General features: G+C 38.5%; 1 protein-coding gene across 1 annotated transcript in view; it reads left to right on the top strand.

Annotated features, from left to right (window-relative positions):
* CSMD1 (CUB and Sushi multiple domains 1) overlaps positions 1 to 22,100 on the top strand; it is a 1,215,136-nt gene that overhangs the window by 136,854 nt on the left and 1,056,182 nt on the right. Inside the window, exon 3 of the mRNA XM_017887857.1 lies at positions 8,568 to 8,775. Coding sequence (XP_017743346.1) covers positions 8,568 to 8,775 — 208 coding nt within the window. The remainder of the gene's footprint in view (positions 1 to 8,567; positions 8,776 to 22,100) is intronic.

Raw genomic sequence — 22,100 nt, forward strand, 5'->3', positions numbered from 1 at the left:
TGTGTGTGTGTGTGTGTGTGTATATATATATGTATGTATACGCACTCAAAGTCCTGGATTCTCTCGCTCACAAAAGAAATATGAATGGTGATATAAGATATAAGCCGTGATAACTAGTGGTGAGTTACTTCTCGTTCCAGTCTGGACTTCATTTTATAGAAAACACATACCGTGACAATGCCATCTACATGTGCAGATTAAAAGGAAGAGGACAGAAACTAGTGTTGTTCCCTCTCTCGCTTTACCCATGGATTTGACAAAGGGAAGGATCAATTCTAAATAAAACTAATATCCCAAGAATTTTACCTTTATTTATTTATTTTTTGAGGCAGGGCCTCACTCTGTCACTCAGGCTGAGTGCAGTGGGGTGATCTTGGCTCACCGCAACCTCCGCCTTCCAGGTTCAAGCGATTCTCCGGCCTCAGCCTCCCAAGTAGCTGGAATTACAGGCATGGACCACACAACACCCAGCTATTTTTTGTATTTTTAGTAGAGACGGGGTTTCACCATATTGGCCGGGCTGGTCTCGAACTGCTGACCTCTGGTGATTCATCCATCTCAGGCTCCCAAATGCTTTTCATTTTTTTGTTTATTCCAGAGTCATGATCCTCTTGGTGAATGAGACTTACTCCTGTACACAAACTCGGTATATTTCTACCCTGGAATTCTCAGCCACTGCATGAGAATGTCATGGGGAACTTGCAGTACATAAAGCATCTGTGGTTGATATGTGAATATCAAGTCTCCTCTGGGCCATGGCTCTTTCTGTTCCTTCTGTTGGGAATGCTCTTCCTCTAGGTCATTCCTTGAATAGTTCTTTTTCTTCAAATCTGGCCTAATATTGTATTTTCAGAAAACCCTTCCCTGCTCATTCTAGTAGAGAATTAGTTTTCATATGTATTGAATGAATAAATTAATTAACAGAAATGCATGGTTCTGCAAAGTCCAGTTCTAAGCCAATTCCCTGTGATTTTGGCAGCTGGCTACTGTTCATGGGGACCAGGGAATTAAGAGACCGTGCTTATGCTAGCAGTCCTGGGTCTATTAACGCAAAGTGCAAGTGAGATTTTGACACTGTTCATTCTCATGTTAATGTTTGCTTGTATACAATAACTCGCTTCCAAATATTTAGCAGGAACAAATCAAATGAGGGAGTCCTGAAAGTTCTTCTGTTGTTTGAAGTGGGAATAAAGCACCAGACATGGTATCCATGGGAGACACCGTATGTTCTCTCAATTGCGAGTCAATTCATGACTGCAAACCTTATAATCCCATGTGGAATGTCCTTACACAATAAAAGACAACTCAGAAAATAATCAAAGAATGAGCCAATTCATTGAGAAAAGCAAGTGTCTCACCACATGATTTGAAACTGGAGATAATTAAGTGTTCGTTCTCAGCCACCACGTTGAGACAATGGCGCTGCGAAGCACTTTGTCTGTATCTTACTGGTTCCAGAGGGTGTGACCACCCGGCCACATGTCTCCATTCAAGGAGTCAGACCTGCCCCTACATTATGTTTTCTGCAATTACAATGAATGTCTATAGGTTTGAAACTTTTATTATTATTTTATTTTATTTTCTGTAAGTTATTGGGGTGTAGGTGGTATTTGGTTACGTAAGTAAGTTCTTTAGTGGTGATGTGTGAAATACTGGTGTATCCTCCACCTGAGCAGTCTACACTGCACCATATATGTTTTCTTTTATCCCTCACCCCCTCCCACTCTTCCCCCCAAGTCCCCAAAGTCCATTATATCATTCATACGCCTTTGCATCCTCATAGCTTAGCTCCCACATATCAGTGACAACATATGGTGTTTGGTTTTCCATTCCTGAGTTACTTCCCTTAGAATAATAGTCACCAATCTCATCCAGGTTCAACTTTGTAACCTACCCAGCTTAATATTTTTAATAAAATAAAAATCTTAAAATCATGCTATATTAAATAATAGGTAATCATAGAATGTCTAAGTCACCTATATGGTATAGAAAACAGTATTTCTAGATCTGTTAATAAAAAATTGAGGAAACAAAAAAACAAGAAAGTAACTATTTAATGCACAAATTTATTGAAATCTAAAATATGTTGTAGAATGGTAAACTGAAGGAAAGAAGGAAAATCCCAAATAAATATATTTTGTTTATAATAGCAAATTATATGTTGCTATAAATACTATTTCATTTTTATGTTTTCCTTGTTACTAAATATAACACAAAAATCCAGATATATAATAAAAAAATTAGGCAATTTTTTTTTTTACTATAAAATAGGCTTTCCTTTCAAAAAAAAAAAGATTCATGGCAGAATTTATTTGAAAACAAATCAATAAATATATGGTTTGTGAATATACTCTCTCAGAAACACATTATAAACTTCTACATCTACAATGATTAAGAATTCAAAAGTTTCATTCATTATTCATGAATGTTATTGGGATGTTTTCTAGATGTTAAACTATTTCTTGACAAAACGTTGAAGGAGTTTTTAAATCCCTCATAACAATTATGTTATTATAATACCACAATTATATTAAAATGTTTACATTTCTTAGTCTTTTTACTTAAGTTGAAATATGCATATGTATACACCTTAATGTAGATCAATTTGTTCTGCTTTATCACCGAGCAGGCATTACACCCTTTTTTCTCTTTTACAATAGAGTATTTATGCTGATTAATTTTAATTTTATTTAGTTGATCATATATTTTCTGAGTCTCTGAATGTTTCCCTGTTGATGGATTTTTTTTTTCTAAAAAAATGAAAAAAAATTTCTCTTTTGGTAGCTGTGAAATAGGAACAAAAACAAACATTTTATCACACATTTTGGATGTGATTAAACAAAATAGTTCACATAATGACCTTGGTTTAGAATATCAGACATCTGAAATATACTCAATAAATATCAGACCCCAAATTGGGTAACTTGCCAGGAAATATGAGCCCTCTCATTGTCACTCGTATGTGTTAGTAAATTGCTCAAAGCACTATATTAATGCATGTTGATATTAGGAACATACAACTATATCAATTTTACTTTTGGTATTTATGTATTTTCAAAATTTATCTTTTTAATGTATATTTGTATTAGATGATATTTCATTATTGTTTTAATTTGAATGCCTATCATAATAAGAAAGGTTGAAACTTCACCTTTGTTTTTAAATTTAATTTATTCTGGAATTCACTCTTATTTAAATTGCCATTTAAAATCTTTTTTTCCATGTATCTGTTTGTATCTTGCTGTTTATTTATTTATTTATTTATTGAGATGGAGTCTCGCTCTGTCGCCCAGGATGGAGTGAGTGGCGCAATCTCGGCTCACTGCAAGCTCCGCCTCCCGGGTTCACGCCATTCTCCTGCCTCAGCCTCCTGACTAGCTGGGACTACAGGCGCCCGCCACCTCGCCCGGCTAGTTTTTTGTATTTTAGTAGAGATGAGGTTTCACTGTGTTAGCCAGGATGGTCTCGATCTCCTGACCTCGTGATCCGCCCATCTCGGCCTCCCAAAGTGCTGGGACTACAGGTGTGAGCCACTGCGCCCGGCCTGTATCTTGTTTTTTAAAATACAAATCAAGTAAGTGTAAATAACATCCCCCTGCTATGTTGTTGCAAATATTTTTTTATTGTGTTGTCTTTATTTGTATACATTTATTTTGAAAAAGAAAAGACAGGTAGATTGGTTTACTTACAAAGTTATTTTTGCTTCAGTAACTTCCACAATTTCTGCTCAGTTGAGATAATGCTTCATTTGAGATCATATATTGTATCCTAATGTGACAAGTTACCCATTATTTAATACATTCAAACATTTTGTGTAGCAGGTATTTTGTATGAGGGAATTTTAAGTTGATATTTTAAAAGTTCTATTTAGTTATTCCAATATACTTTGTTTAATAATGTCTCTTCACTCATTTATGACGTACATTTAATCATATTGGGTCCTTATGACGCTCCACACTATAGGGATAATGGTTCCCATTTCTTTCAGCAAAGCCTTTATCTTTTAGTGATATGTTGGAGCAATTTAATCTCTTTAGCAGCCAAACTGGAAGATAAGTTCACGACTAAATATTATATCAAAAATTAAGTAATTAATTTTTCTCAGTCGACATGGGCTTTGAAAACTGTTTCCTCTGTTGCATTATTTATAAATGGGTCAACATGTAGAGCTGCATAAATCTAAAAGTGAAACAAATTGATTTATTTTTAAAAACGTTTTGCTCATCAAAGATAGTAGTTATGTAGCCCTTCTTCAAATGCTATTATGTTTAAAATATTGCTGTTTAGAAAATAAAGCCCCTTTCAAAAATAGGGAAGAAATTAAGAGTTAAAAAGTTTTGTTAGAGAAATACAGCACTTTAGCAGGCGCTATCAAACACAAACACACATACAAACACATGCACACACACACGCACACACACACGTACCAACACTAATTTTGTCTCATTCTGTACTAAAGATTTTCTGTGATTTAAGCATTTTATCCAATGAGTAGCAATACGTTTCTTTGTCTTATATACATAATACTCAAATTATCAATCAGATTATCTTAATAATATTCTACAGTATTTTATGTGGAGTGCTATACAAAGAATTCTAATACATCTTGCATATATTACTCTGGCGGGATTCTAATTGTAACTCATTCTGCAATATTCTATGGGCATTAACGTGTTAACTGAAGAAATGCAATAGTGATTGCAGGTTTGGGAATTTTTTTTTCTCTCTCTTGCTATCTTGTTTTTTTCTTCATTTTATTTGACTTTTCTATTTTGCCTTCTTCATGTCACCTACTCCTTTCCCAACAAAGTTACCCTTAAATTTCACCGCCTGTCTGCTGCAGTAGATGCTGTGGTCTTACCTGGGTTCAGCGAGCATGGTACTCATGCTGGCCCAGTGAAGCATGGGTCTCCCTGATCCACCCATTCATCAAGGGAAGTTCTAGGAAAACGTAGATACTAAGTGTCTAAGATCTCAGACTCAGGGGATCCAAATATTAGACACGGACGTAACATTGGAGTTTATCCAGCTCAACCACTGCCTTTTCTTTTCTTTTCTTTTCTTTTTTTTTTCTTTTTTTCTTTTTGAGGCGGAGTCTCGCTCTGCCGCCCAGGCTGGAGTGAGTGGCGCGATCTGGGCTCACTGCAAGCCCCGCCTTCCGGGTTCCCGCCATTCTCCTGCCTCAGCCTCCCAAGTAGCTGGGACCACAGGCGCCGCCACCTCGCCCGGCTAATTTTTTGTATTTTAGTAGAGATGGGGTTTCACCGGGTTAGCCAGGATGGTCTCGATCTCCTGACCTCGTGATCTGCCCGCCTCGGCCTCCCAAAGTGCTGGGATGACAGGCGTCAGTCACCGCGCCTGGCCGCCATTTTAAATAGAAGGAAACTGTATGAGGTGAGGTACGGTCATCTGATCAGGGCTGGTAGTCGGGGGCGGGCACCAGCGCAGCTCTCTCAGCTGTTAAAATAACAAAGAACACTGTTGTACCAGTTAACACATGTCCACTCCCCGCAGCCCTGCACACTCCCGAGACACCTCCTACAGGTCGTTGGAGCTTCCAGCAGTGGAGAAACCAGGGGGCTAATGACTGCAGGGTGGGGGCCCGGGACTGGGTCCTGGAGCTGTGGCTGGTGTCCCTGTGTGTGTTGGCTGCCTGTAAACACTCTTGTCGGGTAGGTTTACAGTCACCACTGGTCAAGGTTACTGAGATGTTTTCCCAGAAGAATCCAGCGAAGCTTCTTCTTATACACTTGTATTCTGTGTTTATTCTATGCCATGCACATGAATAAAACTATTTCAAAGCTTTCTCAATAATAGACAATGCTTCAGCTGATAGGTTGCCATGACAAAAATTCATAATCATTGGATATCAGTTCTTTTTTTTTTTTTCCCCTCTAAAGCTTTGAAAAGGGGGATTGCTGGCCAACAAGGTGAATTATTAAGAACATATGCAATTTCAGCAGTTGGATTTCAGTTAACACATTTCATTAATCTTTCAACCATATCGTTTTGGTAACTTGGACTTTGATAACTTTTAATTCCACACATCTGTGATATGTTATCTTTTATGTAATAAAGGTATTAGAACTCTTTTGTTTTGCATCTTTTCTACATTGAGATGAATTGACTTGTATATAATGAATTCAGAGAAAATAAAATCTAAATATTAAATAAAATTATATATTTATACATGAAAAACAATTTTTAATCTGGAAATGTGTATTTATGTGTATGATATGTTTATATAGAGTTATTTAATCAATTATAAAAGTATCTGTCTCTAGTGATCTTGTTTACCTCATCCCTTTATGAAGGGGATATTTATATTTGGGTTTAAAGATAAACAACATAGAGTATGTCTCACTTTTAGTTGTTAACCTGATTCACCATTATCCCAACCCAAGTGGCTCAGAGCTGAATTCTATACAGTGTCTGAATCTCAGTAGTGGCCACTATATTTTTCCTCGTGGCTGGAATATGTGCTTCCTCTTATTTTTGTATGGTACTGATTTTATATCTATTTTCAAAAATACAGTTTTAATAGAGAAATGTGTGTTATGATCACATTCCTAGTAGCTGTTCCCAAGAGTGTCATAAAAACTGGTGAGCTGGGCATTTGTGGAGCTGGTTCTCAGATGATCGGGGATGTGTGTGTGCTTGCACAAAGGTGCCCACGGAGAGTAGGGGGCGGGAGAGACATTTAGTCATGGCCACAGGAACTATTTTCACAGTTTTCAAATAGCAGTATATACACAGTTATTTTTATTCGTGTTCAGTTTTACACTTTTAAAAGAAAACAATATCATGATAGCATAATTTTTATAATCCCCACACTTTATTAATTTTAAAATAAATTTGGGGTCTCAAACATGAGTGTCCTGAGATGTCCTACAAAATATGGGCAGCCCTTTCCACAGTGTCACGTGCTTTGGATGGGCATCACAGACTGACCAACTATTAAAACACGAGAAAACCTATCCCTCCTGTAGTCTTGATTTCATTGATATTTGAAGGTAGCAATTTTCCTCCAGCTGTACCTCTCAGAGACGTGCACTCTAAAGCCATTAGCTTTAGTTGACATAAACAGCATGAGAATGACTAGTGTGTAGACCAGCCTGGCGTCCTGTAAGAAGGATGGAAAATGCAATACTCCAAACTCTGGAAACAAAAACAGTGTGCTCTCAACTACCCCTGTGTCCCTGGCATTCTTCTGAGTAAACTGGAGGCAGCTAATTTGAAGGGACCCATATCACCCTCTTACTGTTGCCCACAAGGTGGGTTTTATTTCGACATTTTTGTGAGGCTTAGATCCTGCCAAAATAAAATGAACATCACTGAAAGATGAAAGAAATATTGGAACTTGCAACTTGGGAGGAGTTAATAAAAGGAGGTCAGTTCCTCCCACTTTGCTGTAATTTTGGTGACGAGAGGGTGGGTAGGGTCGAAGATATACACTTTGTGAGAGCTCAGGCCGGTCACACAAGCTCTGCTTATGGCCAACTCCCCCCATCTTGGTAACAGGCTGACTTTTAAATAGCATCCACACTGCAGTGTCGGAATCAATGACTGTTAAATATACATTCTGCATGGGAAGTATTTGAGGAAAGAAAGAAAAAGAAGAAAAGGAAGAAAGAAGGGAGGGAAGGAAGAAATTTTAAAACAAGCTTTAAAACAAGTTATTTTAAAACATGCTTTAAAACAAGTTATTTTAAAATACTTCTCATATATATTTATATGTATAATATAGCTGTATATGTATATGATAATATAGTTTATATGTTATATATAAACTATGTATATATAAACTATGTATATAGGTTAATATGTATGTAGTATTTTGTAATAGATAATATAAATGTAACAAAGAAACTTTTTTATAGCAAACTTTCCAAGTTCTGTTTATCTTCTAACCAATAATTTTTTAAATGTTAGTTTGTATATTAAATGCACTTTTATCTTTACTGGCCTTTCACTTCTCACTTTTCCAAGATACTCCATTTTAAGTTTCATGCAACTATTTTCTACTCAGAACCTTTTTATGAGGTGATGTGCCTCTGTTATGTTACTCAATAACTATCTGAAAATTCAAAACCCAAATCTCAAATTTATAGAAAGTAAAATTAGGGCAACCATTTCTTTTAAGAGCATAGTATTCTCAAAGCCAGGTATCCATGAATTACTAATAAACACCCACATGTTTTTAAGCCTCAAAATGTTGCTTGCATAGTGTCATCTTCCAGGTTTCAGAGAAAATCTTTCAAAGTCGTGTTAGGCTGCCTATCAATGTCAGGTACATGGCAACTACACTTTCCACATTTTAGAAAAGCCACCATTTCCAGCTTTCCCACAATGGCCATTCAATTAATAATACAATTTAAATTTTAGACTTTAGTCAGCCTTTTCATAGAGCTCATTAACATACCAAAAGATTCTTTTTCAGATCGAGTGTCTCAATTTTGGGTTCAGAAAATTTGTGTCGCTGATCAAGAAGTGACACTTTGTGGACACACTCCTGTACGAAAACCATCCTGAAATGTGATGCTTTCCTTCTGCTTCTGTCCCTGCAGCTGAGGGAGCCTGCGGAGGAACCTTACGTGGGACCAGCAGCTCCATCTCCAGCCCGCACTTCCCTTCAGAGTACGAGAACAACGCAGACTGCACCTGGACCATTCTGGCTGAGCCCGGGGACACCATTGCTCTGGTCTTCACTGACTTTCAGCTGGAAGAAGGATATGATTTCTTAGAGATCAGTGGCACGGAAGCTCCATCCATATGGTAAGTCCTGGGAAGAGATGCCACAAAGGATACTGCTGTGTTTTCCCGGTTTTTCCCCCAACGGGCTTCAAGAATTGCTTGTCTCTGGACGTTCATGGGCAAGCATGAGTGTTCCTTTTTTTACTTTGCTCTTTTGGCTCTGAAAAAGTTGCCTTTACTGTGACTCATTTCAAGGTTTGTAAGATGTCTTCGTGCTGGTCTTTGGAGCTTGGGAAGTTCTCTGCGTGCTTGAGCTTAGAGTGCTCTCATTTTTGGACTCTTTTAAAGCAACTAAGTAAGGCGAGTTAGTTTTGGCTTTGGTCTGGAGCTGTTTCACTGTGAACAGAGATTTTTAGATTGTGTATTCTCTTTTATCTCACGTTACCGAGCATTGACAGACTGCTGCAGATACATGATTGTGCATTTCTTTTTCTTCGTGAAGACCGTACCACATTCTGCAGCCACCTATGGGAAGTACTTGTGGCTACAAGAGCCTCAAAGGCAAAACAACTTGACACACATCCTAGTCTAATATATGTACAAAATTAACTACAGGATGGTCAGTTCTCTGATGTATACTCTGGTACAGACAAAGGAAAACAAGATTTAAGGAAATACTGCCTATTTAGGTGTGATGGTTGTGATAGCCAGAATAGTCTTGTTTGTGTCTGTAAGTGCAATTTGAGAGACTTAAAAGCACACATGTTCAAAGACTTAATTTCTGTCTCGAATTAAGTCATTTGTTGTATGTTAAATTGTGTTGTTATTTTTGTTGTTTAAATTCTGAACACATTAAAACTGCTTCAGTGATCTGTTTTAGATCTTGAAATATGACTGAACAGGAACAGGTATATTGAGATTCAGGTAGACACTGAGGAAATGTTGGCCATTTATGAGTAGGAAGAGGGGAATATGGAATGAGTGATTGTGAAGAGGTCCGCAGGTTGCAGTTTGCATTTCAGGACGAAGGCTAAAGGACAACATGTCAAACATGAAACATATTGTAAATAGGACCACCTGCTTTAAACCGATTATTGGAACTGAATTGAATTGCACTTTGTTTTCCAAAGCACAAGGCTCAATGCAGAGGATTTCTATTCATGGAGAGGTCCTTTCCTGGTTAATTTGTTTGTGTTTGCGTTATATGTTATTCCAAATGGGAGGAAGGAAGAAACTAAACAAATTCTACCTAGATTGTCTTTGTTTTCAATTTTATTCATGCTGAACAAACTTTTAGATTAGCCAGGACCAATCTGCTTAATGTATGTTGTACAATTTTAACTTTAAACACTCAGGAATTTGTTTAAATTATGACCTATCTCACTATGTCTAACATTAGAGTTCATGGAAACAAGCTAAACTGAGAGCTGGGTAACCTAAGTTCTACCACAGGTTCTGCCAAAAGCAATCCTTACGACTTTAGACAAGTCTATTTGTGAAAAGACAGGGTATGCTAAAAAAGAAATCTTAAAAATGAATTTATTAAACATCTCTTTAGTGCCTATTCTCTGCTAATCATTTAAAGATATTCAAGTGATCTAACCTCTTTCTAGCTTTAAAAATTGCATTATTGTGGTTTTCAGAAAATCACTGAAGTATAAAATACACAGGGACTGATTCTTAGAAAATCACTGAAGTATAAAATGTGCAGGGACTGATTCTCAGAGTTTATATACTTACTGTTGAAGGCCTTATTTTTAGGAGAGTCTAGAGGTATTGGGCATTGACTGCACGCCTTGCTGGTAAGATGTCAGGTAGGGAGAGAGGTAGAAGCAAGTGAGGCTGATTTGTTAGTGATTCCAGAACCTATGATCAGTGGCAGCTTTTGCCAAACAAACTTAGTTTATGTCAGAAAGTACAGATCATGAGTGTGATGAGAAGCGTGTTCTGTCTGAAAAGTTGACGGGACCACTGTAGCACTTTATGGCAACAATTGATCATGTTTGTCATAGAGAGAATATCAGCACAGCTTGCCAGAGAGACTATCCCTGTCTTCTTGGTGCCTGGATCCAGGCTGGAAGACATCTTCTACATCACTGGAATCTCTCTGGGTGTTTGCTAGAGAAGTTGGTGGGAAATTTCTCAGTGGGAACTATGACCCTATGTGCCTTCGTGTCTAATAAACTGTTGCCTCTTAGCTTAGCTGCTATCTTCAAATAGCCATGATTAGCCAGGGATAGAGTTGTATTTATACTTGTGTTTTTAGGATAACTTATATTGTCCTGTTTGCTTGGCGCAAAAGCCCTGTGGAGTCATTATTCTTACTATTATCTACTGTTATCCATTTATCTATTATTGTAGATTTAAAAATAAAACTGAGAGATGCAGAGGACAGGAGATGGCAAAGCTGATGGAACCCTTGGCAGAGCTCAGGTTCAAGGTCTGTGACTCCAGGACATTTTCTTTTCTCTGTGTATATCCCCCCAGTCAGTGTAGTCCAGGTCTGGGCTTCAATGCCCTGTCAGAGAAGTACAGTTTCTCTGTTTCAGGACTGCAGGCTGGATCATAAAGCCTTGAACAGGTAACTGTCGTGGTGGAGATGGAAAAGCAATTTAGCATATGTGCTGGGTCAACAGAGTGTTTTATGTGTGTGTGTGTGTGACCTTTAATGTTTATCATAATAGTCAAAAGAAGTATCTTGACACAGCCATAAGGACTATGTTTAAGTGGAACTCTCAGCTTTCAATGAATCTTCAGTGGAGGCTGAAAAGCAAAAGATGGTTCTTCTAGATAACTATGGAAACCTACAGGAGCACATTTAACATAGAAAACAGAGTAATTTGAAGTACCTTTTTAAGGCCTATACAAATGCATAATATGATTTATCTTAAACAGACTATTACTTTAGAGTAATTTTACATTGACAGTCTCTGAAATATTTAATGATTCAAATGGGTATATTTAAAAGGTTTCCCCATTCCCGAATTGCACGGACAGGGACAAGGAGCATTGTGGGTGGTGCTACCTCTTCCCAAGCACAGATCATTCCACAGAGCCAGGAGGGTGGTGTGAGTGACCGTGAGCGGAGTGAGGGCAGATACACATATGATTTTCCAATAATCTATTTTTTTAAAAGGACATAAGCAAGGGCACTCTAAGAAGAAGCTACTTGGAAAATTGTTAACAACAATAATAGGATTAGCTTTATTTTCATTTAATTTGGAGTGAAATTACCTGCTCGGCTATGTTTTAAGTCAGGGTTGCCATGGCAGCAGTGGAGGCAGTCTCAATATAGGGGATGATGTCATGTGCCAAAATTATCTGTATATTAAGCGTACAGTGGGTTAGTAATTTAAGCTTCATAGGCTGTATGTACATTAGATGAAACTGACTTTTTTTTTTTTACACTAGTCGGATTCTCATTTTATGCAGGTTGGCTTCTTATCAATCCCTTGCTTTAATAGGGAGATGCCATTTCTAGTTCACTTTATAGCACGGTCTAGTCATTATTTTCTTGCAGTTAGAAAGGAAATGTGTAGTGGTGAAGCTAGCCCAAGTGTGTTTTTTTTTTTTTTTTTTTTTTTTTTTCTGAAGAGATTTGAGGTTGTAGCCCTATAACTTGTACTTCTAATAATATCAAGAAGAAAGAAAACTGATTTCATTTCTGAGTTCTCCCTCTGTGGTTTCTAAATTAAGACATGATGGTTAATGGGATTAAGGTTATAGAATCTTGGCTGGGAACACTGAGGGAGCATTTACTCTGTTGAAAATATGAACTTATATAACGAAAGAACCAGGCGTCCATCCCCTTCTGTCACAGGGAGTGTGTAGAGGACAGAGAAGGTAAGGAAAAAGAAAATAAAAATAAATGCATTGAAAATGTGTTCCAACACAAATTTAAATGCACCAATTTCTTCACTTCCATGACTGAGCCTCAGCTCCCGGAGACAGAGCCTGGAAGCCTCGGCGTCCCTTCCCAGGCTGTCCACAGCTGCCCAGTTGGCTCCATTCTGGCTTCCTCCCTGCCGGGCTCACCCAGTGAACTCACCCCTGTCTTGATGTTAGTGTGCGTTTGCATCCCTGGTGCATTTGTTCAGCTGCACGCCTCCACGTGGAAATCCCCTCCTGCCCATCTATTATTGATCCCGTTATCATAATGCTTAGAGGGGCGTGCAGAGTACCTGGAAGAACACTACAGAAATAATGCAAGTGAAACAAACGGGTTGTGTGATCTCCCTCCCGGGAAAACAACAGCCATAATAAATGCAAGAACATTTCTTCCGCTTTGGATTAGGGCTGCCTTTTTACTTCAAGAGAAATATCTGTTACTTTATTATTTTTTAAGGTGTAAGCTCTATTTTTCGTGAACCAGCATAACTTGACCCTTTTGCCTACCTGGTGTAGGCAAATTTACAAGGGAAACTCTGGGCGACAGTTTTGTAGCCTTAGTTTACTTTGTTCCCGTTAACCCAGCACAATTTTACTATTAGATCCATCTAATCATTGATTGGCTGAAGTTAAAACAAAACTTCAGAGAAATGGGGAAAGCTGAGTGAGCCTCAGAGAACCCTTGAAGGGTCAATTAACGCCTCCAGTGTTTACTCAACTTGTCACTTAATTGATAAGTGACTTGGTGTCTATTTAATTTCTAACAAGGGAGAATTATAGAGGAACATGCTGAGTAACAGACTCCCTGAAACCAATCCTTCTCTCACCCGCCCCAAAATTAAAGGAAGGAGGCATCATCTTCTCCCGCCTCATATTATTATTAACTATTTTGAATTCATTTTACAGAAAATTTGCAGAACACAGAGAGCTGCCATATATCCTAAACCTAGCTTCCCTCGTGTGAACATCTTACGTAACCGTAGTGTAATTATTGGCACCAAGAAATTCATGAGGCCACCGTGCCACTATCTCACTTTTAGACTCGTTTGATTTCCTCTGGCTGTTGTACTGATGTCTTCTGGTCCAGGGCTCCAGCCGGGGACCCACAGAGCACTTGGCAACTGTGGCGGCTTCCATCTTTCTTTGTTTCTATGAACTGGACCTATCCCATGCTAACAGTTCAATCTTTTGGGAGAAAAATGGTTTTGGAAAAGCAATCACATCATTTATGAATATGGAGGAGACCATGCAGCAATGCTCCAATGCCACCAATTGAAATGGGCAGATTTGTTTTTGTGTTTTCCTTTATGATATTTTTTATGTTAAGACTGGGTCTCCTTCTGTCTCCCAGTCTGGAGTACAGTGGTGCTATCATAGCTCACTTCAGCCTCAAACTCCTGGACTCAAGCCATCCTCCCACCTTAGCCTCCCTCGTATCTGGGACCTCATATCTGGGACCCTGGCTAATTTTTTAAATTTTTTGTAGACACAGGACTTGCTATGTTGCCCAGGCTGGTTTCAAAATCCTGGACTCAAGTAATTCTCCTGCCTCGGCCTCCCAGAGTGCTGGGATTACAGTCATGAGCCACGACAGCCAGTCCCATATTTTCTATCTTAGATTTGGATTCAGTAATTTTATTTCACAAACCTGTTGTAAGGTATGCACCTGAACGCTTTTTTATGGAAGCAAGTATAGCATAAAGAGGAAATAAATCTTATGAAGATTTATAAATATATTTACATATATCTAACAATAAAACTATGTATAATATATGTACATACAGACATGTGTATATATGTATATATGTACACATTTCTCCTTTACTTGAACCTCTACATACCAGCTGAAGGTCTAAAGATATAATTAGCATGATATTGTAGCTCTATTCATAAACCCGTCTTTTATTTAAAATGCCATTTCTATGTTTTTTCAATAGTGTATTTTTTCTAAAAAAACCATTTACTACTAATAATTACTAGTATTGCTTATATAACAGGAAAATGTAAACAATAGTTGCTACTGCTGCTTGGAGATACTACTATTCCCATTTTATAGATGAGAAAATTAGGCTTCAAAGAAGTTAAATATTCAACCATCCAGCAAGCAAAGAGGCAGAGTGGAGACTTGAACAGAGACAGTCCCAAGGTATATTTCTTCCTCTTTTTAAAAAAGTTGAGATCACATTTCTTTGCTAACTTTAAAACAGGAAGATGAAAGCAGTGTGTGGGCACTCCACTATCATCCTAGAATTTCTTCAGCAACCTTCTGCCTCAGTGCATACAAAGAAAGCGCCCCACCACTTCTAATTTCTACTCAGCTCTGTCACTGTGTGGTGGTGTCACCACCGGCTACTCTTCCATTTTTCTTTCTAGCGTTATTAACTAGACAGTAATGTAATCACCTTAGCATACTTGCTTTTTAAGCATGTTTCGGGGTATAACATAATGATGGATATTATCAGGCTTCTAAGAGGACACATGGATGACAGGCTGATGTCACCATGAACTATCGCATAAAGACGTGACTAATCAGAGTTGTATATGCAACTGTGACCCACTGAAGTCCTAGGCAGGTGGAGAGACCTGGCCATCCCAGATTACCCCAAAACCCAGGTACCTCCACCCTGAAACTCAATAGGCAAATAATGTGAACTTTTTTCAATACCAGCTAATTCTACTGTATGGAGAATTTCTAACGTGATTGGTGGCTTTCTTTCACATGCCTTATCCCAGATATTTTTATTTTCACCTGGATGGATTAGGCACCCTCTCCACAATGTCTCCTGTGGGGCCAATTTCCAATCTCCACCTTTTCTCTTGGCTGGTGGCCAGGGATGGTTTAAGCCACTGGGCAGTGAAGGAATTGCTGGGAAAAAATGCTGCAACCCCACAAGTGGAGTAAAGGAGGCAGGCTGTGTTTTAGAGGTTTCAGTCAGGTGTGGTTTTGCAACACACGTTTTCCCTCCTGTCTTTCTGGAAAGCACCATCTCTAGCAGGCACTGAAAGAAGGGTCTTTCATGTCGGAATTAACCTGCAGGAGCAAAGAAGGTGGCTCTCCATAAAGGGGCAGCTGCACTCTCTGATTTGCTACCAGGAGCATATATCCTAGGAATTATTTCCTGCCCTCCCCTCTCCTTCCTCATGAAAGGGATGGACTCACCAGCAGGTGCCCCTGCAACTCGGAGAAGCCATTGACTGTCTTATTTCCTAGAATTAAGCCCAACTTTCAGATTTCTTCACAAATTCTAGAAATAGCATTCTAGAGCAATCCTTTAATTTGGGTTAAGTGAATACCAGAGTTTCAATAAAGCTAAAAAAAAAAAAAAGATTTCAAAAGAATACATATTTGAAATATGGGACATTTTTCTAATTTATTGAATGGTATGGAAAAAATGTAATATTTTACCCCAAGATTCCATAAAATTGTCCAGACTGAGGGGTAACAGAGAAAAAGAAAACACCCCTGGTCTCTAAAGATGGGACCAGTAGGAAAAATTGTTAGCCCAGGAGAGAATGGTAAGAACTCCATCCTTACCATTCTTAGGGCAGAGATGAACTCTACAGCTCTGGTGTAATACTTCTCTCATATCAAATTTCTCCAAATTAACCTCATTTTATTGAAAAATACATTTCCTATAAATTATTTAAGCTGTAGGCAATGAAAAAAAAAAACTCTTTTATGGATTAAAATTTATTTCACCAACTATGAAATACCTGTTTTTTATAATCACACTTCCTTCTTTTGTATGTGGCCCTTAATCCTGGAAACAATGAAAAGTAAAACTAAATTAACACTGTTAAATAAATTTTCGTTTAAAACACACTGCCTTCTAAAGGGCCATTGTGCCTGCTCCATTTTAGTCATTCTCAAATAATGCTGCTTAACTCTCATTTATTCCTCAAATCAACCAATTGGCACATCCTCGTGTTCCAATTGTACATTTTGATATTTTCATTTAGAGTTTCTCTTGAAGCCGTGAATATCTAATTTTTCTCTTTCTTCTGAAAGTTTGCACAATTTCATGGAGGACTGGTTAGGAGAGTAAGGTAATTTTGTGCAATCCAATACTCCTCCAACAAATGTGACATTCTGTGGCTTGGGTTCCTTCCTGTTGGCACATGCTATCCAAGCTTAATATGTCCTTTAAATGAGCAGTGGCCTAGAACATTAACGTTTCCCACCTTTGACTTTAAGAAATACAAGTACCTAAGTTCTTCTGATTCAAATCTCTTTAGAGAATCACAGTATCATTTCTTAATAAAGATATATATCATAAAGGCTTTGATTTTTTTTTTGAATTATAAATTTAAAATAGATGGCACCTGAGAAATCTCTTCACACAATCCGTTTATTGTTTGGGGAAAAAAAGAACTGCATCATAAATAGATCGTGTCCTTTATCCTACTCTGAGGAGTGCTATTAGTTGGCTAGAAGATAAACCAGGTTTTCTGTCTCTGTTACCACAACTGGTTCCAGCAGGCTAAGAAGCCACTCTTACCTATCCTGGAGAGTGATGGTTTTTGTTTTTTCATTACCTTTTTTGTTTTTTCATTACCTTTCCATGATCAGGCCGTAGAGGCATAGTTGCCAAGCCAAGATGACTGATTCAAACCTCGGTTTGAATGAGACTTGGGCTCTAGTCTTGGGTTTATGACTTCTGAGCTTGATGACCTAGAGCAGGTTTGCTCTGGAAGTCCCAGATCACTGTCTGTGAAATGGAAGTGATCACCACGTCCATCAGAGAGCTGCTAACTAGAGCAAATGAGCAGACACTTGGAAAACCCTTAGCACAATGCCCACCCCACACAGCAATTTCTATAACTAGCTGCACGTTTACTGTTGTAAGAAACAATGCCATAGAGAGTTCAGATTTCTGCCCTACAATGAAAATAAAAACCTTTTGAAATAGAAAGTGTTTTGAAAAATGGTTTTAACCTATATCTAGTTCTAAAAGTCTGTGCTCAGCAAATAACCTTCAAATTTTGAGTTATAAAACTGTTACTTCTCCACTCGACTTTTAAAACATTGATCTTACTTTGATTATGAATTGTGTGACAATAACAACAGTAATAATATCACTTTAAAAGAAAAATTAGGACCTAAATCGTGACCCTTCCTTGTTGTTTGGAAATATAATTGACCATAATCAGCATTGTTTAACATTCAGGGTTGTTTTTGTATATGTCCGTCAACTTTGTGAATGAAAATCAAAATGCTATCCCGGTTTAGATCCTGTATATCACTTGGTAAAAATGAAATGTGAGAACAGTGGAATTTTGACTGAAGTGTGTATTTACCTATTAAATGTTCCTCTCCAGCTTTCATGTGCGCGGGACTCACTGGAGATCTTTTCAAAATGCAGACTGTGATCCAGCAGTTCCGAAGTGAGTCCAGAGATTCCCTGTTTCTAACAGTCGTTCGGCTCTGGTTGGTGCTGCTGTTCTGTGCTCCAGAGCCTGAGTTGTGAGCGGCTCGGGTGTTTGTGAGTGGCGTACAGATTTGACAAACACAGAACTAAACTCGTAACTAATTATTATTCATCATAATTTCAGGTTTTCCTCCAAACTGAAAAACATTGCAGTAGTTATGCTATTTTGGAATTTGATGCAAGCTCTTTTGTCTTTGTTGAAATGCTGTGTGATATTTATAATGGGCGGCTGGGACACGATGGAGATGATCCAGAAAGCCGAGGTTCAATATTGAGTTTCAGATTTGGGAGTCACAGACTCACCAGGGTCTCACTGCTTAGAGACTCTGATTTAGTTTTCCGAAGCAGCCCAGCTGCCCAGCAGATTACTGTGAATAAGAAGTGACATCAGAAGGGTGTTAAAAAAATCACAGTATTTCAACAGCTTCCCTACGGTTTTAGGCACAGTAGCGTTTCCAAGTCTATTAATAGCTATGTGTTGAAAGTAAAATCATTTTGAGCTCTTTTCAAGAACATAGAGTTAAAAAGTTGAGCGGTTTCCTTTGTTGTGGATTTCTCAGTCTTTTGACGTCAGACCATTCGGTGTGACTCTCAGAGATCAGGTAGAAGATGTTGCAGTGTGCCGAACAGATTGGACCCTGAGCCATTTCTTTTTGGCAGGGTATCAATTAACATCTGGAACTATGGGTTTGGATAACGCTATGCTTCTTAACATGGTGCAGAGACTGCTCTGGCTGGAGTCCTGTCAATATTTACATTCCATTTTGCACTTTGTTCTGCTAGTGAGCTCCTTCCAACTTGCAGTTTCCTGTTTCCAATCCATTTTCTCTGTCTGGGAACTCTCTATTTTGCTTTATCAGCAAAGCCCTGTTTATCCTTCACAGTTCTCAGAGAAGAATTGGCCTTGGAGTGAGAAGAATGAGGAATTAAAAATGGTGTTCCTCCCCTTCATAGCTGCACCATTTGGGCTAGAGTCTAACTCCCAGAGTTTTGGTTTCCTGACTATAAAAAGGAGATGAAAGATACTTATCTTGCTGGGTGAATATGAAAGTAAAGGTCAGAAACCTACCACTGTAGCAGGAACGGAGACAGACAACCCTGGTATCCATTGGTCATTATCATGCCATGGTGTGATCAACAACACATCAGCAATGCAGGTGCAAAGATGCTGTCGGTGTTTGGAGGAGAAGGAAAGCATTGCTCAGGGAGGTCATCGCAGAACATGCTACAGAAACACTGGGCTCTGTGTAGCCTCAGCATGGGAAGCGTGTACACAGGAAGAGTGTTGGCTGCTGTTGTGGGCACGGTGTGTGTAAAGAAAGAAGTGCGTATACTGGATTGCTTTCTCCCGTAGAGCTCGGATAGACACTGTGTGCATAAACACATTCCGGAAAGATGGGAGAAAGTAATCCCAATGTTTTCACAAGATGATAGAAATCACTTTAACATTTTGGATGGGCGTGGTGGCTCACATCTGTAATCCCAGCACTTTGGGAGGCCGAGGCAGGCAGATTATTAGATGTCAGAAGCTTGAGAGGAGCCTGAACAGCATGGTGAAATGCCCTCTATAGTAAAATTCAAAAATTAGCTGGGCATGGTGGCATGCACCTGCAATCCCAGCTACTTGGGAGGCTGAAGCAGGAGAATTGCTTGAACCTGGGAGACAGAGATTACAGTGAGCTGAGATCATGTCACTGCATCCAGCCTGGGCAACAAGGCGAGACTCCATCTTTAAAAAAAAAAAAAGTAAAAGAAAAAAAGAAATCACTTTTTAACATTTTAAAAGCAGGCCCTTGAGCAAAACTCAAACATAATACATTTTCCATGGTTAAATGCTTGTAAAATGTTCACTCTGTCCCTATATCTCATGGTATAAGGAAAACAGTGCTTTAGGAAAATTGTGATTTTGGTATGTTGCATAGATTGGAAAAAAATAAATAATGAGAAAGTTGAAAGAATAAGACACTTATAATTTATAAGGGTCTGCTCATCATGGGAGCAGAAAAAGAAAGGAGGAGGATCTTGCTTTTGGTAGCCAGGGAAGTCAGTTGCTCAGCTTTGGACATGGCTACACCATGATATTTCAGATTTCACCTTGAACTGGAAACGTGTTCAACACCGAAATGTCCAGGGCCTGTGGCTAGAAAGTTTGTCTGGGTGTGTCTCAGTGCTCAGGGATCTACATCTCGATGAAAACCCTCGAAGAGTTTTCACTGAGCTTTTAGAAATGTAGGGAAGGATCCTAGAAAGAATGTTGATGCCCTCAGCCAGGCCATAAAGCTCCATCCGGTGTCTTTGTACCCTCACAGGGCCCAGGGGCCCTTTAAAATGAAAGGGCTCCTTGGAGAGATTTTAAGGTGGTGCCTTCCAGTGACCTGAGAAATCCTGTTCATCTGAACTTGTAGCTCCCACATATGAGATCCTTGATTTTCGGAAGGGGTCTTCATATAATGAAGAGGAGAAGACAGGGCTTTGAGATAGCAAAGGGAAGCAGGGTGGGGCCTGGCTTAACTGGGAGTCAGAGGATAGCCAGGGAAGCTTTTAGGCTAGAATTAGAAAAAAAAAAACATTGAGTTATGCAAAATGATTTGAAATGTTCAAAGCAAGAGTGCACAATGAATTGGGAAGAAAAATTATTTGATGCTCAGACAGATCTAGTGTACAGTCTCAGCATTGAAGAATGCTGTCTCACCCTGTCCAACCTGGGCAACAAGGTGAGACTCCATCTCAAAAAAACACAAAAGAAGAAGAAGAAAATCACTTTAACATTTTAAAGGCAGGCCTTTACATCGAACTTCTTGAATCAAGTCCTTACTTCATTCTTGGAGGCTGTAATGAGAATTCTAGTGTCAACCTTGCAAGCTTCTGTGAGTGCAATAGTTCTGCCAGGCAAGGAACTTCTAGAAGGTGGGGTCCCTTCAAATAAAGTGAAACTGTTATTATTCCATAGTAGGGCAATCCAGGAAGTAAAATTATGTGTTCATTGTATCTAGCTCTTGAAACATTTGGGCTGGAGACTTTTGAGCAGTGATTATATTCTAAAGTGTGTGAGTGTGCATGCCCACGTGTTTGTATGTGCGTGCACATAAGACTAGAGAAGAGAGGGTAGGTGTACATTCATTTACTTTCTATTAAGAAAAGGAAAACAAAACAATGCAATATGTAACCCTAATAAACGAAAACACATATGCCTGCTTTAAAAATAATTTATTCTCTACAAATGTGCTTTGTACATGGTGTGGGAATTTTGTAAAGCATGAAATGGGACTTGAATTTATAACCCATCAGCGCTTCTTAGATACCTTCTAATTTACCACCAACTGTGAGAAGGGACAAGGAAGGCTCCACTGGCATCCATCACACCCTCTCCAGAAGTACAGGATCTATGGTGTAATTTTTCATGACAAGTCCCCCCTAAGTAACATAAAGCCACAGTGTTTTGAAAGCTAAAACAAGAGCACAGTAATCAAAATGTGGTCAGAGCCACCCTATGAGATCCGTGATTTTCCCCGAAGCTGAATAATCCATCTTTCCCAAGTCTTCACCACATTCCAGAGTGCTATTTTTAAAGGCTTATAATGAACAGCAATAAAGCTTGAAATAAAGTATTCATTTTCTGGACATAGATGCAAACTTTCTCTTTATTTCTGGCTTTCTTCTTGCTCCTCTTTCTCTTCTGTTCCCTCTAGTTTTTTGTGTGTATGATCTCCTTTCACCCATAGACACACGCACAAATAAATACACACACACACACACACACACACACTGAATCCTGAACCAATAAGTCATTCTGTTTTCATAAAACACAAGTAACAAGCCTTGGCAGTTTGTTCAAATGAAACCCCTAGCTATAGTTTTTCTTACTTGAATTGAAGAGTCCAAATATTGCATACTTGAGGCAGAGGATATATACTATTTATTTATAACCTATTATAATATTTATATATTATATATTTATATATATATAAAATACCTAGATGAAAATCAAAATAGTGTACTTATTAGTGCTGGATTCAAAATGAGCTAGTCATTATTTAATGCTGCTTTACATTATAGAAACATATATCAACGTGTCTCTTTTTCTAGGTT

This window comes from Rhinopithecus bieti, unplaced genomic scaffold (genome assembly GCF_001698545.2).
Source record: "Rhinopithecus bieti isolate Rb0 unplaced genomic scaffold, ASM169854v2 scaffold_15838, whole genome shotgun sequence".
Classification (NCBI taxonomy): domain Eukaryota; kingdom Metazoa; phylum Chordata; class Mammalia; order Primates; family Cercopithecidae; genus Rhinopithecus; species Rhinopithecus bieti.